This window comes from Parus major, chromosome 1A, assembly GCF_001522545.3.
Source record: "Parus major isolate Abel chromosome 1A, Parus_major1.1, whole genome shotgun sequence".
Taxonomy (NCBI): domain Eukaryota; kingdom Metazoa; phylum Chordata; class Aves; order Passeriformes; family Paridae; genus Parus; species Parus major.
In genome coordinates, this window is record NC_031773.1 from 48,718,482 (window position 1) to 48,733,917 (window position 15,436).

General features: G+C 51.1%; 2 protein-coding genes across 3 annotated transcripts in view; both read left to right on the plus strand.

Moving 5' to 3' along the window:
* Positions 1–13,831, plus strand: part of KCNJ4 (potassium inwardly rectifying channel subfamily J member 4) — a 19,019-nt gene extending 5,188 nt beyond the window's left edge. For both annotated transcript variants that reach the window (XM_015629481.2, XM_015629482.2), the window contains exons 2-3: positions 7,576–7,751; positions 8,941–13,831. In XM_015629481.2, the coding sequence (XP_015484967.1) occupies positions 7,714–7,751; positions 8,941–10,270 (1,368 nt within the window). In that variant the 5' untranslated portion in view covers positions 7,576–7,713 and the 3' untranslated portion in view covers positions 10,271–13,831. The remainder of the gene's footprint in view (positions 1–7,575; positions 7,752–8,940) is intronic.
* On the plus strand, positions 3,177–5,728 carry LOC107205201. Its single transcript, XM_015629483.3, has one exon. The coding sequence runs from the start codon at positions 3,838–3,840 to the stop codon at positions 5,119–5,121; it is 1,284 nt and encodes a 427-aa protein (XP_015484969.1). The 5' UTR covers positions 3,177–3,837; the 3' UTR covers positions 5,122–5,728.
* Positions 13,832–15,436: the final 1,605 nt, after the last annotated feature.

Below are 15,436 nucleotides of genomic sequence, written 5' to 3' on the forward strand. Positions count from 1 at the left end.
GTACCCCCAGCCCCATTTTGGCCAGAGAGCGGTGGGTGAGTGTCGGTGCCAGTCCCACCAACCCCACCATGGGGTATCCCCCATCTAGTCTGAGATCCTGGGGAGCAGGCAGCTGTTCTTGCAGCGCCATTGTCTGGACGGTGCAGCCGCAGCAGGGATCGCTGGGGCGGTGTGGGAGCAGGCAGGAGGTGATGCTGTCACCTTTCCGTGCCTCTTCCTGACTTTGTCATCCTGGGGACCTTTGTGTGGTTCCCATTTTTAATCTGTTTTTTCTCCCTCTCACTCTTTCTCTCCTTCTCTTTTCTCTTTCTTCTCTCCCCCTCCCATCAGCATGTGGGTTGATCACTGCTCAAACTTTTAATTCAGATGGTAATTGGAATAATAATACGGGCAGAATCCTTCTGGCTCCGTTGCTGCAGCTGGCTTCAGGGAGCTATGAATAGCTCTGAGTCACACACTGAGATGGTTTAACTTCAAATCATTTTGTTTTGTTTTCATATTACCCATCCTCAGGCTCCAGAGCTTCACAGGGGAAAAAATATCCCCCCTTCTCACTCCACTCCAAAATATAAACCGGGCAGAGGCACATGAATAAAATCCTCTTTTGGAGAGGGAAACTGGTCAGCGGATCATGCCTTGAGGGGCAGATGGGGACTGTTGGCACTTAATCTATTTATAATTATTGAACGAAAAGGCAGAAGTGTGTATATAAAAATGGTATAGAGTTGATTACAGCTTCCTCCCCTCACCTTCCATATGTCACTTGCCTTTTTAATATGGTAAAACTCTCCTGCACGGTGACTGAGCCTTCGCGTGTGCCCGTACAGCGCCTGGCAGCCTGCCCTGCCGGCACGGAGCGGCGAGAGCTCGGCCGCTGGCTCTCGGGGCAGGACAGGGCCCCACGGCACCGAGCTGCCCTGTGAGCCCCAGCGTGAACCCTGGGAATGTTCGTGAGGAGTAGGAGGAGAGATGGAGCTACAAAGAGGATGGGGAGGACACGCCGAGTGCTGCGGCTCTGCAAGGCTCTGCAAAAAGGCAGAGAGGTCCCTTCTCAGCTGCGGGTGCTTCCGCCCTGACTCCCCAAGAGGCGAGAAGTTCGTCTGCCGTGTTGTCACCGTGCCCGAGCTGGCAGGATGGCTCTGTGGACGCTGATCCAAGCCGGTAATAGGGACAAAGGCACAAAGCGGAGCGCAACCAGCGGCTGCGGTATTGACCACAGACAGGAGGGAAGCATTTGCCAGACAACTCCAGATAAAGCAAAGACTAAGAGTGTAAAAATACCCTGGGATTTTTCCATCGTTGCCGTTCACAGTGTATGTCCCAGAGCACCAGATATGGTTGTTATAAAAAGAGAAGTGGGGGAGTGCTTAAGCGTGGACTTTTCTGTTCTGTTTCATGAGACTCTTCCATTGCAAATTTAAGGAAGGATTGACAATATATGATCTACTCTGGCAGGAGCTGGAGAGAGACTGGGACTTGAGGCACTGCACTGTGTACAGGGGATGGAGCAATAGAGGTATTGCCCCAGCACCAAGCTCCTCGACCTTATTATCCTGCAGATCCCTTGGAAAGGGACAGCAGCAGCACAGCCCCACGTGTCTGCTCAGGGCCAGAGCAGAACTGGGGTGGCAGCGTGGGCTGGTGTGATGGCTTGTGCTGCTGGAGCACAGTGTCACACGGGAAAGAGGAGATGACTGCAACACCGTGGTGGTGTCCCTGGCATTGCTCAATCTAAGACACAGGAGGGGGAAAGCGGTTGGGAAAGAGGGAAGGTTAGCACATGCTTTGGGGCTGGAGACCCATCTTGCTCCCTGTTTCAGTGCTGCAAGGCAGTGACCAAGACATCCATGCTGCAGCAGCTTTCAAAAGTGCTGGGGGCTCCTGCAGGCCATGAAACACTTGGGTGTTCACGTACACCCAGTACAGGCAGCAGAGGGATGGGGAGACATCTGTCCAGGCTGCAGCCTCCTGCCTAGCATCTCTCCTTGCTGCACCCACCAGCTTGGTTTCAAACCACTCCACAGGAATTACCACTGCAGCTTCCTCCTTCACATGTGGGTCTCAGGAGGCAGAGCAAGCTCCAAGAAATGTCCTCAGGGATGCTCTGGATTTGTGTCTCTGTCCTCAGCCAGGCTTTCCTCCCCCTTGTCCATGTGACAGGCAGCTGCCTCTTCAGGATATGAATATAATCTCCTTCTGCTGGAGACACCTTTGAGCTTTCCCCTTTCATTCCATTTCTGTTTCAGCTTTCCAAGTTGCAATGGGACCTTTTCACAGCCATTTGAACTATATTTGCATAGGCTTTGGGCTCCGGGTAAGGCCCCTGGTCTTGCCAAGCTGGTGGAATCGATTTTGCCAGCAGGGATGTCAGTGGTGGCCCAGGTCCACCAGCTGCTGAGGAGGGACAGTGACCCAGTGTGGAGCAGTCCCCAGCCCAGGCGTTTCTTGCCTGCCTGTCTGTCCTTTCCATGGCGGCACCACGCACTGTGGGGGTGTGTTGGGGTGGAAGTGGGAAATGTGTTTATTTTTGTTCGTCTCCTGGCTCGTGCCGCTCTGAGTTTGTGGCACTCGGTATTACTAACACTTCCCTGTGCCAGCTGGCAGCAGAGGATGAATCAGATTGGCAGCACCACAGCATGGACCCTTCACGGCCGTTCAGCTTAGAGTGATGCCTGTGGCCAAAGTGCTGGTGATGTCTCCTGCCCCTGTCCAGGTTGAGCCCCACCCAAGTGCCAGTGGCTTGGCCTTGCTGGTGGAGATGTCTCAGTACCCTGTTGTCCCCTCTGACCCGTGCTGCCTGCCCAGACTGGATCATCCCTGTCCCTCCTTTACACTGGAGGTCTCACTGGTGGCTTCGTGAGCTGCTCTCTGCTCACTGGCAGCATCCCCAAGCTGGGGTCAGCTCTACAGCCAGGAGGACAGCATATCCTTTTGCAGTTGTGCTTTGACCCCAGCAGGCAACTTAAATATCACTCAGCTCCTCTCTCCCTCTCACTGTCCCCAGCCCCAGTGGGGAAGGGAATCAAAAAGAAAAGGTAAACTTTGTGGGTTGAGATAAGAACAATTTAATAATTGAAACAAAATATAACAATAATAAATATGTTAATCATATTAATATTATTATCAATAATAATAATAAGAATAGTAATAGTAATAATATGCACAGAGAGAGAGAATAACAGGACCCAAGAGAAACAAGTGATGCACAACCCAGTTACTCACTACCCAATGACTGATGCCCAAACAGTCACCAGCCCCTTCCAGGTAACTCCCCCCATCATGTTCTGGGCATGATGTTTTATGGCATGGAATATCCTTTTGGCTAGTTTTAACCAGCTGTTCTGGCCATGCTCCTCCAGCAGCTCCTCAGTGGCAGAACGTGGGCAACAGAAAACTCCTTGGCTTGGAGTAAGCCACTACTTATCAACAACTCCAACATGTCTGTGTTATCAGCATTCTCATACTAAATCCAACACTGTGCTGGCTACTATGAAGAAAATTAACACAGTCCTAGACAGAATTAGGACAGCAGTTGATTGCTTCCTCCCCTTCCCCTGCTTCTGACAACCCAGCACACATGGAACTCGATGACATCACAGACCTTGGAATGTTGGTGGTGCCAGTTGTCCCCAGCGCTGAGATGCAGAGGTATGTGGTTCTCCACTTCCTCCTGAACATCCTGGTGCTCTAAACAGAGGGGTTTTGTGGCCACAACAAGCATTGCTGAGGCTGCAGAAGGTGGCACACTGCTTGTCTATGTCCACAGCCTGCATGGCCTGCACTCCAGGACGACAGTTTGGATTCTCCTGGTTGATGCAGCCCAGAGCATCCTGAAAAATGTCAGAGCCATTTCGCATCTTTGGGCTAATGATGATGGTCTACCCAGAATCTCAAGGCTTGCAAGGTGATGATGATGATGGTGATGATGATGACAGTGAAGAATCAGGGAACTCCAGCCATTCTGAGCTTCCTTCACCCTTGTGCAAGAACAGTGACAGCCCAGATGACAATCAGACAGAGTGTCTGGGAGAATTCACCCTGCTTTCCCCTACTCCTGGGCACTTGGTGGAAGATAAGCATGTGGGGCTGGCCAAGCATGCGCTGGAGCTTGAGCCAGAAGATCAGGAGTTTCAGGAACCATTTTACAAAGACATGGGAATGTCTGACAGCTTGGCTGGAGATGAGGAGCCCAGCCTGACCTATCACCTTCCTGGGCATCAGAGGTTGCCTGCTCTCCAAAAGACTGATACAGCACCAAGTGGTTTCCATGACTCTTTCCAGCACAGCTCAGGCCAGGGGACAGAGGCCACTGCCACACAGGTCCATGCCAGTGACCATTACGTGGAACACCCAGAGAACGCCACGGGAGCAGAGCCCCAGGTGCTGCAGGAGGAGGATGGTGAGGACAGTGAGGATAGGGAGGACAGGGAGTCCCCATCCCTGCAGCCAACCTACGACTCTCTCTGGCAGGAAAATGGCATGCTCAGGTCAGAGAACAAACTGCTCAGGAACGTGAACTTCGTGCTCATGTCGGAGAACTTTGCACTCAGTCAGGCGCTCAAAGAGCTCAAGAGGGCCAGCACTGTGGTCGTGGAGGGGGATGTTGTGCTTAGGGAGGAATACAATGTGCTCAGGGAACAGTGTGACAGGCTTGAGGGTGAGAATGCTGCACTCAGGAAGGACAATGCCATGGTCAGGAGGATGTTGAACACCTTCCAGAACAACTTGAAGAGACAGGCGTGCATGGTGGTGAGCCTGCAGGATCAGCTAAAGGTCAGCCAGGTGGAACGAGAGAGGGCAGCTGGGCAGTTCCAGTCCTTAGTCCAGGAGACTGAGTGTCGTCTTCAGATAATGAAGGAGCGGGCTCTGAATGCCGAAACAAACGTGGAGAGGCTGAAGCATAAGATCTTTATTCTCCAAGGACAGCTGGAGAGATGCAAGCTGGAGAATGAAAACCTGAGAACAGACTGGCCTGGAAGCAGTGAAGCACAACTTAGAGTTCACCAGGCAAAACCCCCACGAGCTCATAATGGATGCCTTCCTCAGGCAGCTCCTGCCTCAGGAATGCTACCTGTTGTTGCTGAGGTCCTTGAATCTACAAGAAAAATTCTTAAATTTTGAGCAGAGAGAGGTCTTTGAGTGCAATTCTGTGTGAGTTCCATGGATCCGTGCATGGTCCGAGGCCATCGGTCTCCCACTTGCAAACATTTACTGCAAATTAAAGCATTTTTTTTCCCATTCTCAAATGTGTGTGCTCAGACTGGTAGCCTTTATCCTTTGTGGAAATACTTTCTTTGTTATTAGGTACTAGTTGCAGGTAGTGATGTGGCTTTAGCTGCTGATACTCTGTTCAGGCACTGTGGAGCCAGCAGCAAAGGCTGCCCAGGCTCTGAGTTGCACGGTCCAGCCATGGTGGACTCCGTGCAAGAGGCTCTGCCACAGCTCTGGCTGACATGAGCTCCCTTGTGGGAGCCAGGAGGAAGCACAGCACCACAGGATGCAGAGCTCTTCCACAGCGTGCTCATCCCATCCCACAGCTGTACCAGCCTGAACTGGGGATGAACAAAGCCATTGTATTTCATTTGCTTCCTTTGCCCCTTGGGAAAGGGGGGAAAGGTAAGGAGCAGAGATCCAGGTGTTGCTGCACATGGTCTCACAAAGCTCCTTAGGTCCTCCCTCCTTTCTTTTGGTGCTGGCTGCTGCCTGGGCCAGAAATCCAAAATCTCTAGAAATGATGCACCTGTTTCTGCAGCTGGAGAGTGAGTTGTTGGTTGTGGAAACTTTCAGGAAATTGTGAATTACTCATATGTGTGAGCTGTGACAGTGCCTTCCCTGTGTTATCGGGGTTAGTGCTGGCTAAGGATGAGTTTGGCATATCCAGGCTGGCTGAGAATTATGCCAGTTGAAGGGGATGCCCTTTCTTTTCTGGCTGGGGCTAGCATGGAGGGTTGTGCCTAAACTGCTCACCTTTTCCACCTCCCAAAGGCATGTAGGACCCTGCAGCCTCACCATGTAATTGCTCTAGTTAGCTTTAATCCAGCAGGACCGTCTGTGGGTATGAAGTGACCTCTCTGCATCACATCAGCTTATCTGGATAACTTAGGTTACCAGCCCCAGGGTCTGCTATAGGTTTACCCAGATGCACAGCAGAAATTCCTGGCCAAACCGACCTCATAAAGACTTGGATGTTGTCGGGCAGTAAACTGGTGTGAGCTGGCAGAGTTCAGTGTCGAAGTGCTTTTTCCTGATGGGGATTTTGGGGCAGCTGTTCACTTTTGTCTCTATATTGTGAGTTGTGGATTACAATCTTGTTTTCTTCTTCTGGTCTCCTAATACCCTTGGTCTGAGCAACCATGTTTGTGTTGCTGCAGAGCTTTAGCTACCTCAGTAACTGAGTAATCTTCATCCTGTCAGATGTGATGCCTGGAGCTTCCTTCTTGCTCCTTTCCAGCCTGCGGTCCTAACTGGGGAAAGCCGGTGGGCACCCCTAGCCATGTGCCACCCCATTTTGCGGAACTGATGATGAGACAAGGATGGTTCTCATCAGGTTTTCCATCCTAGGCAATATCATTTGCTGTTCCTCTCTCCTGTCCACGCACAACCACTTGCAAGGAGCTCTAAGCCTTACACTTGCTCCCAAAATCCTTGTATTTTTTCCTGTATCTGGCAACCAGCGGCTGTTCGTTGGTGAGGCTGGGAGGAAGTAAACTGGCTGGCTCTGTCTGCATCTGCACTCCACACTGGCTGCTGTAATCCAAAGGCTACAGTGCAGGATTAGCATGGGTGTACAAAGCCCTTCCTAATCTGTGAGTCATTACCCCCTCAGTGCATTTCACTTCCCAGCAGCTCTGGGCAGGTGGAATAGGCTGGGTCTTGAGTCTTTGGCTTCCCCATTCTTCCATTCTGGGAGAACTGGGTTGAGACATCTGCTGGACATCTTCCCAGGACTCTGCTGCTGAGCTGCTCCTTGAGTGCTGTACACACGGCATGTCACAAGGTTTGTTTCATCTAACTGGCTTCTCCTTGGCTACCCCTGAGCCCTTCCTTTCCATCAGTTCTTTTGGGCTCTACCCATTGCTTTCTTTCTTTTATTTGAAATGGGGGGGGGGGAAATGTTCTGCACACCCTGGAAAAAAATCCCCTCAGACTTAGGCTGGGCTGACAGGGATCCCTGAGGGCTGCTGTGCATTCCTGTGCTTTGTTAGTCCTTGTGTGAGAGGTATTTAGCCTGGCTGAGCTCTTGTCCTGGTGTAAGCTCTGATATTAATATAATGGCTCAGGATGAGGGCCCTGTGAGCTGCTCAGTTGCTGTGCCCTTGATCTGGAGAGCGGTGACCGGCTGGCCCTGCTCCTCTGCTGGCAGGAGGTTCCTGGGAGCATGGGGTCTGCGGGCCCTGCACACAGGTCTATCCATCAGCTCCTCACCTGCCCAAGCCAGGCTGCAGCAGGTGCCCCAAGGAGACCTCCCAGCACACCCTGAGCAAAAGGCTGGGAGCCCTGTGCCTGCTGCTCTGGACTGGGATGGGTGCTGTCATGGGAGATCTGACTGGGCTTTGCTTTGTCCTTCTCTGCCAGGCGTGTGCCCAGGAGCAATCGCAATGGCAGCGCTGCTCCCAGCTCGCCAGAGGTGAAACCTGGAGCTGCCCAGTCCCATGTGAGTGCTGCTGCATGAGTTCCCACGCCCTGCCAGCTCCCACGGCCCCCTGACATCTGATGACAGAGCGAGCCATGGGCAGCGTCCGAGTCAATCGGTGAGTAATCCTCCTCTTGAGACCTGCTGCTGCCCTGAGTGACCTGCTCCTCCTCATCTGGCCCCTCAGACTCTAACTCCAGACTCCCTTTTGATATATTCTTCTCAAATTACCTGTCCTTTCCTGTTCCAAGGGATGACTCCTCTCTCCTCCTTCAATCCAAAACATGCCACATATTGGGGCAGTGCTTGGAGGAATACTATGGAGGAGAAGCAATGCACATTGCTGGACCAGAAACTACAGATTCCAGCAGCACTGCAGAAGGCACACATTCCCAGGAATCACAACTCCAGCCACCAGTGCTGTCCTTGCTGTGAGATGCAGATGGAGGCCAGCTGGAGGACTCCAGCTGACACATCAACACTGTGGGGTGGTAGGGAGACCCTCCCAGGGTCCTGTGAAGCTGCAGCTTCTCAGGCATGAGGGCGGGGCAGTCTTTGTGCTTCAGTGCACTCTATTGATTTCCTCAGTGGTCAGAGCACCTTCTGCCACCACATCTTTAAGGAGTATCTGCAGTTTTCACAGGATCACATGAGGGGCAGTGTCAGAGCCGACTGCGAGGGAGCTGGAGGGGCAAAGGTCTCTGAGAAAGTGTGTGTGTGTAGCTTCTGCCAAGGAAACTGTCAGTGCTTTTGCTGTTGATTTCCAAATTACACCTTTGGCTTCGGATAAGGGATGCTGGAAGACACACATGTTGCTGTGGCAACAGAATTGTCCTGAGTGCAGGAAGTGTATAAACATTGTCACCACACACCATGAAATCAGTGAGCAGAGCAGAGGAGAAAATAGAAACTCTCAGCCTTGTATTATATGAGGGCCAAAATGTGGTCAGGCTGTGGTTGCTTGCTCCCAGGCTTCCTGGCTGTCCCAGGTTTCAAAGCCTTGTATCCCTCCTCACCATAAAGGCTGGAAGGTACCACAGAGCTACAAGCTGCTGCTGCTTTACTGCCCTGTCAGGACTAGATGCAACCTCCTGGCAGCAACACTCAGCGAACATTGCAGCTGATCTCCACCAGTTTGGTCAGGTTGGCACTGTGGTGCAATAATCACTGAAACAAGCTGCTGTGAGATCCAGCAGGGTGGTACTGTAGCCCTGTGAGCCACCCACGTCTCCTGCCCTTGCTGTCTCAGTGGTTGCTTTTACCCTTCATGTATTCCTGATGGAAGTGCCTGTTTCTTCTCTTCCCAGGTACAGCATCGTTTCAACCGAAGAGGATGGACACAAGGTCTCTGCACTGGGCAGCATGAACGGGCACAGCCGGAACGGGAAGGGCCATGCTCCCCGGCGGAAGCACCGCAACCGTTTTGTGAAGAAGAACGGCCAGTGCAACGTTTACTTTGCCAACCTGAGCAACAAATCTCAGCGCTACATGGCCGACATCTTCACCACCTGCGTGGACACGCGCTGGCGGTACATGCTGATGATCTTCTCCGCCGCCTTCCTGGTCTCCTGGCTCTTCTTCGGCTTCCTCTTCTGGTGCATCGCTTTCTTCCATGGCGACCTCAACGCACCGGCAGTGGCAGGTAGTCCCTCTCTCCTCAAGCCCTGCATCATGCACGTGAACAGCTTCCTGGGGGCTTTTCTTTTCTCGGTGGAGACACAGACAACCATCGGGTACGGCTTCCGCTGCGTGACTGAGGAGTGCCCGCTGGCTATCATGGCAGTTGTGGTGCAGTCCATCGTGGGCTGCGTGATTGACTCCTTCATGATTGGCACTATCATGGCCAAGATGGCAAGGCCCAAGAAGCGGGCCCAGACCCTCCTCTTCAGCCATCATGCGGTCATCTCCGTGCGGGATGGCAAACTGTGTCTCATGTGGAGGGTGGGCAACCTGAGGAGGAGTCACATCGTGGAGGCCCATGTCCGAGCCCAGCTCATCAAGCCCTACATGACGGAGGAAGGGGAATACCTCCCCCTGGACCAGCGGGACCTAAATGTGGGCTACGATGTGGGTCTTGATCGTATATTTTTGGTCTCACCCATTATTATCGTTCATGAGATTGATGAGGAGAGCCCCCTCTATGGGATTGGCAAGGAAGAGCTGGAGACGGAGAACTTTGAGATTGTGGTTATTCTGGAGGGGATGGTGGAAGCCACAGCCATGACCACACAGGCACGAAGTTCTTACCTTGCTAGCGAAATCCTTTGGGGTCATCGCTTTGAACCAGTTGTGTTTGAGGAGAAGAACCACTACAAAGTGGATTACTCACGCTTTCACAAGACGTACGAGGTAGCTGGCACACCTTGCTGCTCAGCCCGGGAGCTGCAAGAAAGCAAGATGACCATCCTACCTTCTCCACCACCTCCCAGTGCCTTCTGCTACGAGAATGAGCTGGCACTTGTCAGTCAAGATGAAGATGAAGATGATGATGAAGTGGGTGTGGTGTTAGGGGGCAACACCAAGGAGGAGGGAGGTATCATCCAGATGATGGATTTTGGAAGCCACCTGGACCTGGAGCGGCTCCAGGCAACTCTGCCTCTAGATACAATCTCATACCGCAGGGAGTCAGCCATCTAACTCCTCCAGCCTCCCCATTCTGCACCCATTGGCCATAGTCTCCTCTGTTCTGTACCCATACACTGGATAAGTCCCTTCACCACCAAATAATGTCTCCCATGATTGCCTCTCAGCCCCCAAATACACCAAGGCCTGGAGCTGCTCTGATATACTCCCTTTCTCATAAGGTCATACTGCCTGGGAGAGGAGTGAGGATACACTAGTCTTTCCAGGTATGCAGCTTGGGCTAGAACCCCTTTCCTGCCCAGAGACAGGAGAGCAGCAGGCCTGGTTTCTTGTCTCTGGAGAGGTGACAGAAGTCCCTGCCTTCAGTGGACAGATTGGGACCCACAGCAAGTGTTTCTGCTGCTGAGGCAACAGCAGACTTTCTGTCTCCTCACACTATGGGTAGGCTCCATGGCTGTCAAGGGTCATTGCCATCACTGGGAGAGGAGTGACACCTAAGCACTGACCAGATGAGGATAGAAGGGAGAGTTTGGGACTCCTGGAGGGAGTGGGGAAGGATCTCAAGGGAGGAGTTTACTTGCACGTTTGTTGCTTGTTGCACATGATTCTGTATATAAAAGAGAAGGAGAACTGAAATCTACGTTCTTCCACTGCAAACGCCAAGCTAGGAGACAAAGACGTTCTACATAGGCTGCTCTGCACTCTCCTTGGCTTTTGGTGTCTGACACCTCCAGAAGCAGTTCAGCTCCATGGACTCAAATCCAGTTCTCCCAGTCCTCTTGAAAAACATGTCCTGCTCCTCTCCTGAGATACCTGGAGGAGGAGGTAGGGCTCTGTGCTTACCACACTCAGACTGCTCCCTGGCACCGCACAGCCGGGATGACAGACAGGTGACCTGACTGGACAGCAGACCCTCCACTTGCTCCTTTTGCCTCCTCTATTCTTCTCCCTGATGCCATCAGCTGTAAAACAGAATTTGTAACTATTTATTTTTAATAAAGTCTAATATCCCAAGGGGAGGTTTGGAAGCAAAGGACAGACTACAAGCCTGGTATAGAGACTGATGAGGGTTACTAGGGCTGGTGTTTGTTATTTGTATGGCATTGGACCCTGGAAGCTCCATGGAGGAGGACCATGAGGAGGTCCACAAGAGGACCATGAGGGCTCTCTTGTTCTGGGCCTCTCTGATAAAGACCTATAATGAGAGGCTCAGAGAATGTGCTCAGGGAGAAGGTCATACAAATGTGTGTATGGAGGGAATAATCTGCCCTAAAATTACCAGTAGGATGAGTCAAGCAATACTGTTTGTTTTGGAGATAACGAGAGTTTTGCCCAGGGAAGGCTTATAGATATACTTGTTGAAGAGGCAGAGATGTGCAAGACATTGCTCTAGATTCAAAAACCCCATGAGAAAACCCAAAGCCTCTCTTTTTGCTACAGGCAAGTGGAGGGAGAATGAGGGAGGACACCAACCAAAGCTAGACCTGTAACATCACTTTGTTGTCATTTCACAAGAGGTGAAAACCTGATAAGCATCTTCCCTCAGGAGCAGCAGAATCATCCTTTCAAAAGTGCAGATGAGATGAGGACAGAACAACAAACAGGATCCACAGGAAGCTGCTCTGGGCACCCAATAGCTGTGCTGTGGAGGAGAATGGCTGGAGAAGTTATGTCCCACATAATCCCTGATCTACAAAGCATAAAAAAAGCATCTCAATATCATTTTGGAATTGGTTCAAGAAGCAAAAGGAAGAGGGGAAGAAGCAGCAGGGCAAGGAACGAAATAGCAGGAATGAGAGGAAGAAGCAGACACAGCAGGCAGATGGTGGAGAAAGAAGGGGAAAAGAGGAAGAGAAAGTGAGGTTATATGGAAGTGCATTTGAGAAAGAGCATAAATAGACTCACAAGATATGTCTAGGCCCAGACATGGTCACTTCTCATCCTAGGATGTAGTTTTGTGGGGGAACAGCTGTCCTGCCTGGGCTTGCTCCATTCACTGGAATAATTGCATTCCCCGAAATAATTCCATTCCCCAACCTTCTCTGGGCCCAGCCATGGAGCCAGTTTTCTACCCAATGAACAGTGCATTCATTTAATTCCTCCAGCAGCCAATTTCTCCAGGACAAATGCTTTGGGAGACAATGTCAAAGGCTTTACAGAAGTGTAGGTAGACATCATCCACAGTCTTGCCCTCATCCATTGCCCCATCCATGGTCACTTTGCCATAGGAAGAGATCACGTTCCTCAGGCAGGACCTGCCTTTCCCAAACCCATGCTGGCTGGGCCTGATTCCTCAGTTGTGCTACATGTTCTGTATGATAGCAAGATGAATTGTTCCATGAACTTTCCTGGCACTGAGGTCAGGTTGACAGGCCTGTAGTTCCACAGATTCTCCCTCCAGCCCTTTTTTGGAGGTGGGTGTCGCAGTGTCCAACCTCCAGGCACCTGGGGCCTCTCTGGCTGGCTAGCCAGGACTGCTGATAAATGATGAGAAGTACCTTGGTGAGTTCTTCCACCAGCTTTCTCAGTGTTCTTGGGTGGATCCCATCCAGCCCCACAGACTTGGGAGTGTCTAAGTGGTGTAGCAAGAGGTCACTGAGCATTCCCTCCTGCATTATGGGGCTCTGTTGTGCTCCCTGTCCCTGTCTTCCAGCTCAGGGGATTGAGTACCCTGAGGACAACTGGTCTCACTATTAAAGACTGAGGCAAAGAAGGCATTAAATACCTCAGCCTCTACCTCGCTCATGTAGTGATCCTCAGCTCCAGAGCCCATCTGCCAGAGTGGTTTGCCTCAAAGCCTTCACTGAAATGATGGATTCACTGGATTTTGAGTGGCCCCCATCTCTCCTGGTTCAGCTGGTGCTGAGGCAGAGCTTCCCCTCCTCAGAGCTCCCATTCCCCCTACCTGGGAGCTGGGCTGCCTCTCTCAGCACTAAATTCAAGAGTATGCTGGTTTAGGAAATGAAGTCATCCCCTCCTTTCATTATTTACTTATTTTCCCCTGAGGGAATAAGCAGGGGCTGATATTGACCTGGCTTTTAATACAGCTTTCAGAGTCGTGTGCCTGCCACTGGCCATGGAAACAAACTAATGGACCGAGAGAGAAGGACTTTGTGTGCGAGGACACGGGCATTCAGGACACAGGCTGGGGTGATGGCCTTCAGGAGAAGGGGAACCCTCATGGCTGGGCACTCCCTCACTGATATCCAGCATCCTTTGGAGGTGGGTGGCAGTGCTTGGTAGGGATGAAGTGTCCCCTTAGCTCCTGGGAGACCTATCGGTCACCAAGGAGCGAGTGTGCAGAGATGCCAGGCAAGGATGGTGCACCAGGGCCATGGGCATGCACAGCTGGAGTGGCTGGGGCAACACACAGGTCAGCACTGCCACCCCTCCCTTCACCTGGCTGGGCTCTTGTGAGAAAAATGGGACAAGACTGCAATAAATCTGAGGGAACAAGCATCATTCAGCCATACTGGTTCCATCCCTCTCTATGTGTCTGAACCTGCTGGATGTTTTCATGTCATGTTTGGCATCAGGGTGGAGAAGACAGTGAGGCATTGAAGAATACCCAGCTAAACCCCTGCTGTTCATAATAAAATTGCAAGAAAGCTTTCAGTGCTGTCAGATCTTTAGAGAGGGGAGACAGAAGGGGGTTGTGGGAAGGGGGCAGAGGGAAGGAGAGGAACAGCCAGCGCAGGAAAACAGAGGTGATGAGTAAGTTTCTGCCTATCAGACACTCCTCGTGCAGCTGTGCTGCTGGTGCCACACACAGCCTCTCTGACAAAATGGTGCAGCCACTCCAGAGGCTGTTCCTGCAAGCTGCACACGTGCCAACAGGCTTTGCTGATACGCAGCAGCAGGACATCCTTCTGCACAGGTGCTTGTGCACCTGCACACTGGAATCCCAGAGTACTCGTGCCCCAAGTACACACTGCAGGTGCCTATATGTGTATGCCATGTAGGGGCATAATCCATCCTACACCACAACTCCATCCCATAGACACTCAACCATATTCACAAAAATGCTGCACAGCAGCGTCTCAACAAATGTCTCTCTGGCTGTGTGCTGGGGACTCCTTTGCACAGCCTGTGAAAAGCCACTGGGAGAATCCATCCTGAAAAACAACTGTTTGCTACAGAGAAGGCTTAACAGTCTAAAGGATTCTGCAATCAGCTGTCCAGGCCATTCATAACTGTAAATACACCAGGCATTTTACCTTTTGCACACAGTGTGTGGAGCATCAGGTAGGTGATACCTCCTTGCCCTGTGCTCTCCAGAGAAGATACCTTTAATGTATGAGAGGGCATGGTGTCGCTGGGTTCCTTCCCTCCTCCAGGATCTGCTGGAGGGACTGCTTGCCTAAGACCTGCCTCTAGTCCTAAGGGACTGGCAGCTTGCTTTTCAGGAGGAAGACACTGCTTCTTTGTTTATTCAACCACAATCAATATTTCTTTCCTGTCTTCTGAACATCTTACTTGGCTCATTATTGAAAGCTATTCAAATAACAGAAAGATAATGGGGAGAGGAAGGACTTTTTCCCTATGAATAAGATCCAGGCACTGGTTCAGATCCTCTACCCCATGACAACTAACCACACTGTTGTCACTCGTGCCAGCTCTCAAATTAATGTTGTTGTTTGCAATGACACTTGGGAAACTTGTTTCATGATTTATTTTTGGTGACACTTTTGGACAGTCCTTTTGAAAAGAAATCATCATTGGCACCTTTCAACTCACACAGAACTTGCTCAGCAAAACATTTTGGTACACATTGCAACTAAAAATATTTTTAAGAAACACAACAATAATCTCAATTGAGGAGAAAATAGGTTTGGATTTCCATGATTAGGAAATGGTGCTTAAAATATCTGTGCTTCTGAACAAACATGTTAGGTTTCAAACAGCTTGGTTTTGTCCGAGTTTTACACAGGAGTGGATAGGGCACATGGCACTGCCACAGCAGCTGTGCACAGGCTCATGACCTCTGCAAGAATGCCTCCTCTGTGTTCTTTGAGCTTCAGCAGTTCTTCTTTGCCTTTGCAAGAGGGCCTGAGGTCTCTTTCAGCTTTTGGACAGGCAATACTAAGTGGCCATGGTTTTAAATTTCACAAAAAACCAAAAACACCCAAACAAACAAAAAACCCCCAAAACAAACAAAAAATCCCCAAACAAAAAACCAACCCCCCCCCCCAAACCCCAAAACCTCAACAAAACAAAAAA

Coding starts and splice junctions, on each gene's coding strand:
- LOC107205201 (XM_015629483.3), top strand. CDS start 3,838: ATGTCAGAGCCATTTCGCATCTTTGGGCTAATGATGATGGTCTACCCA.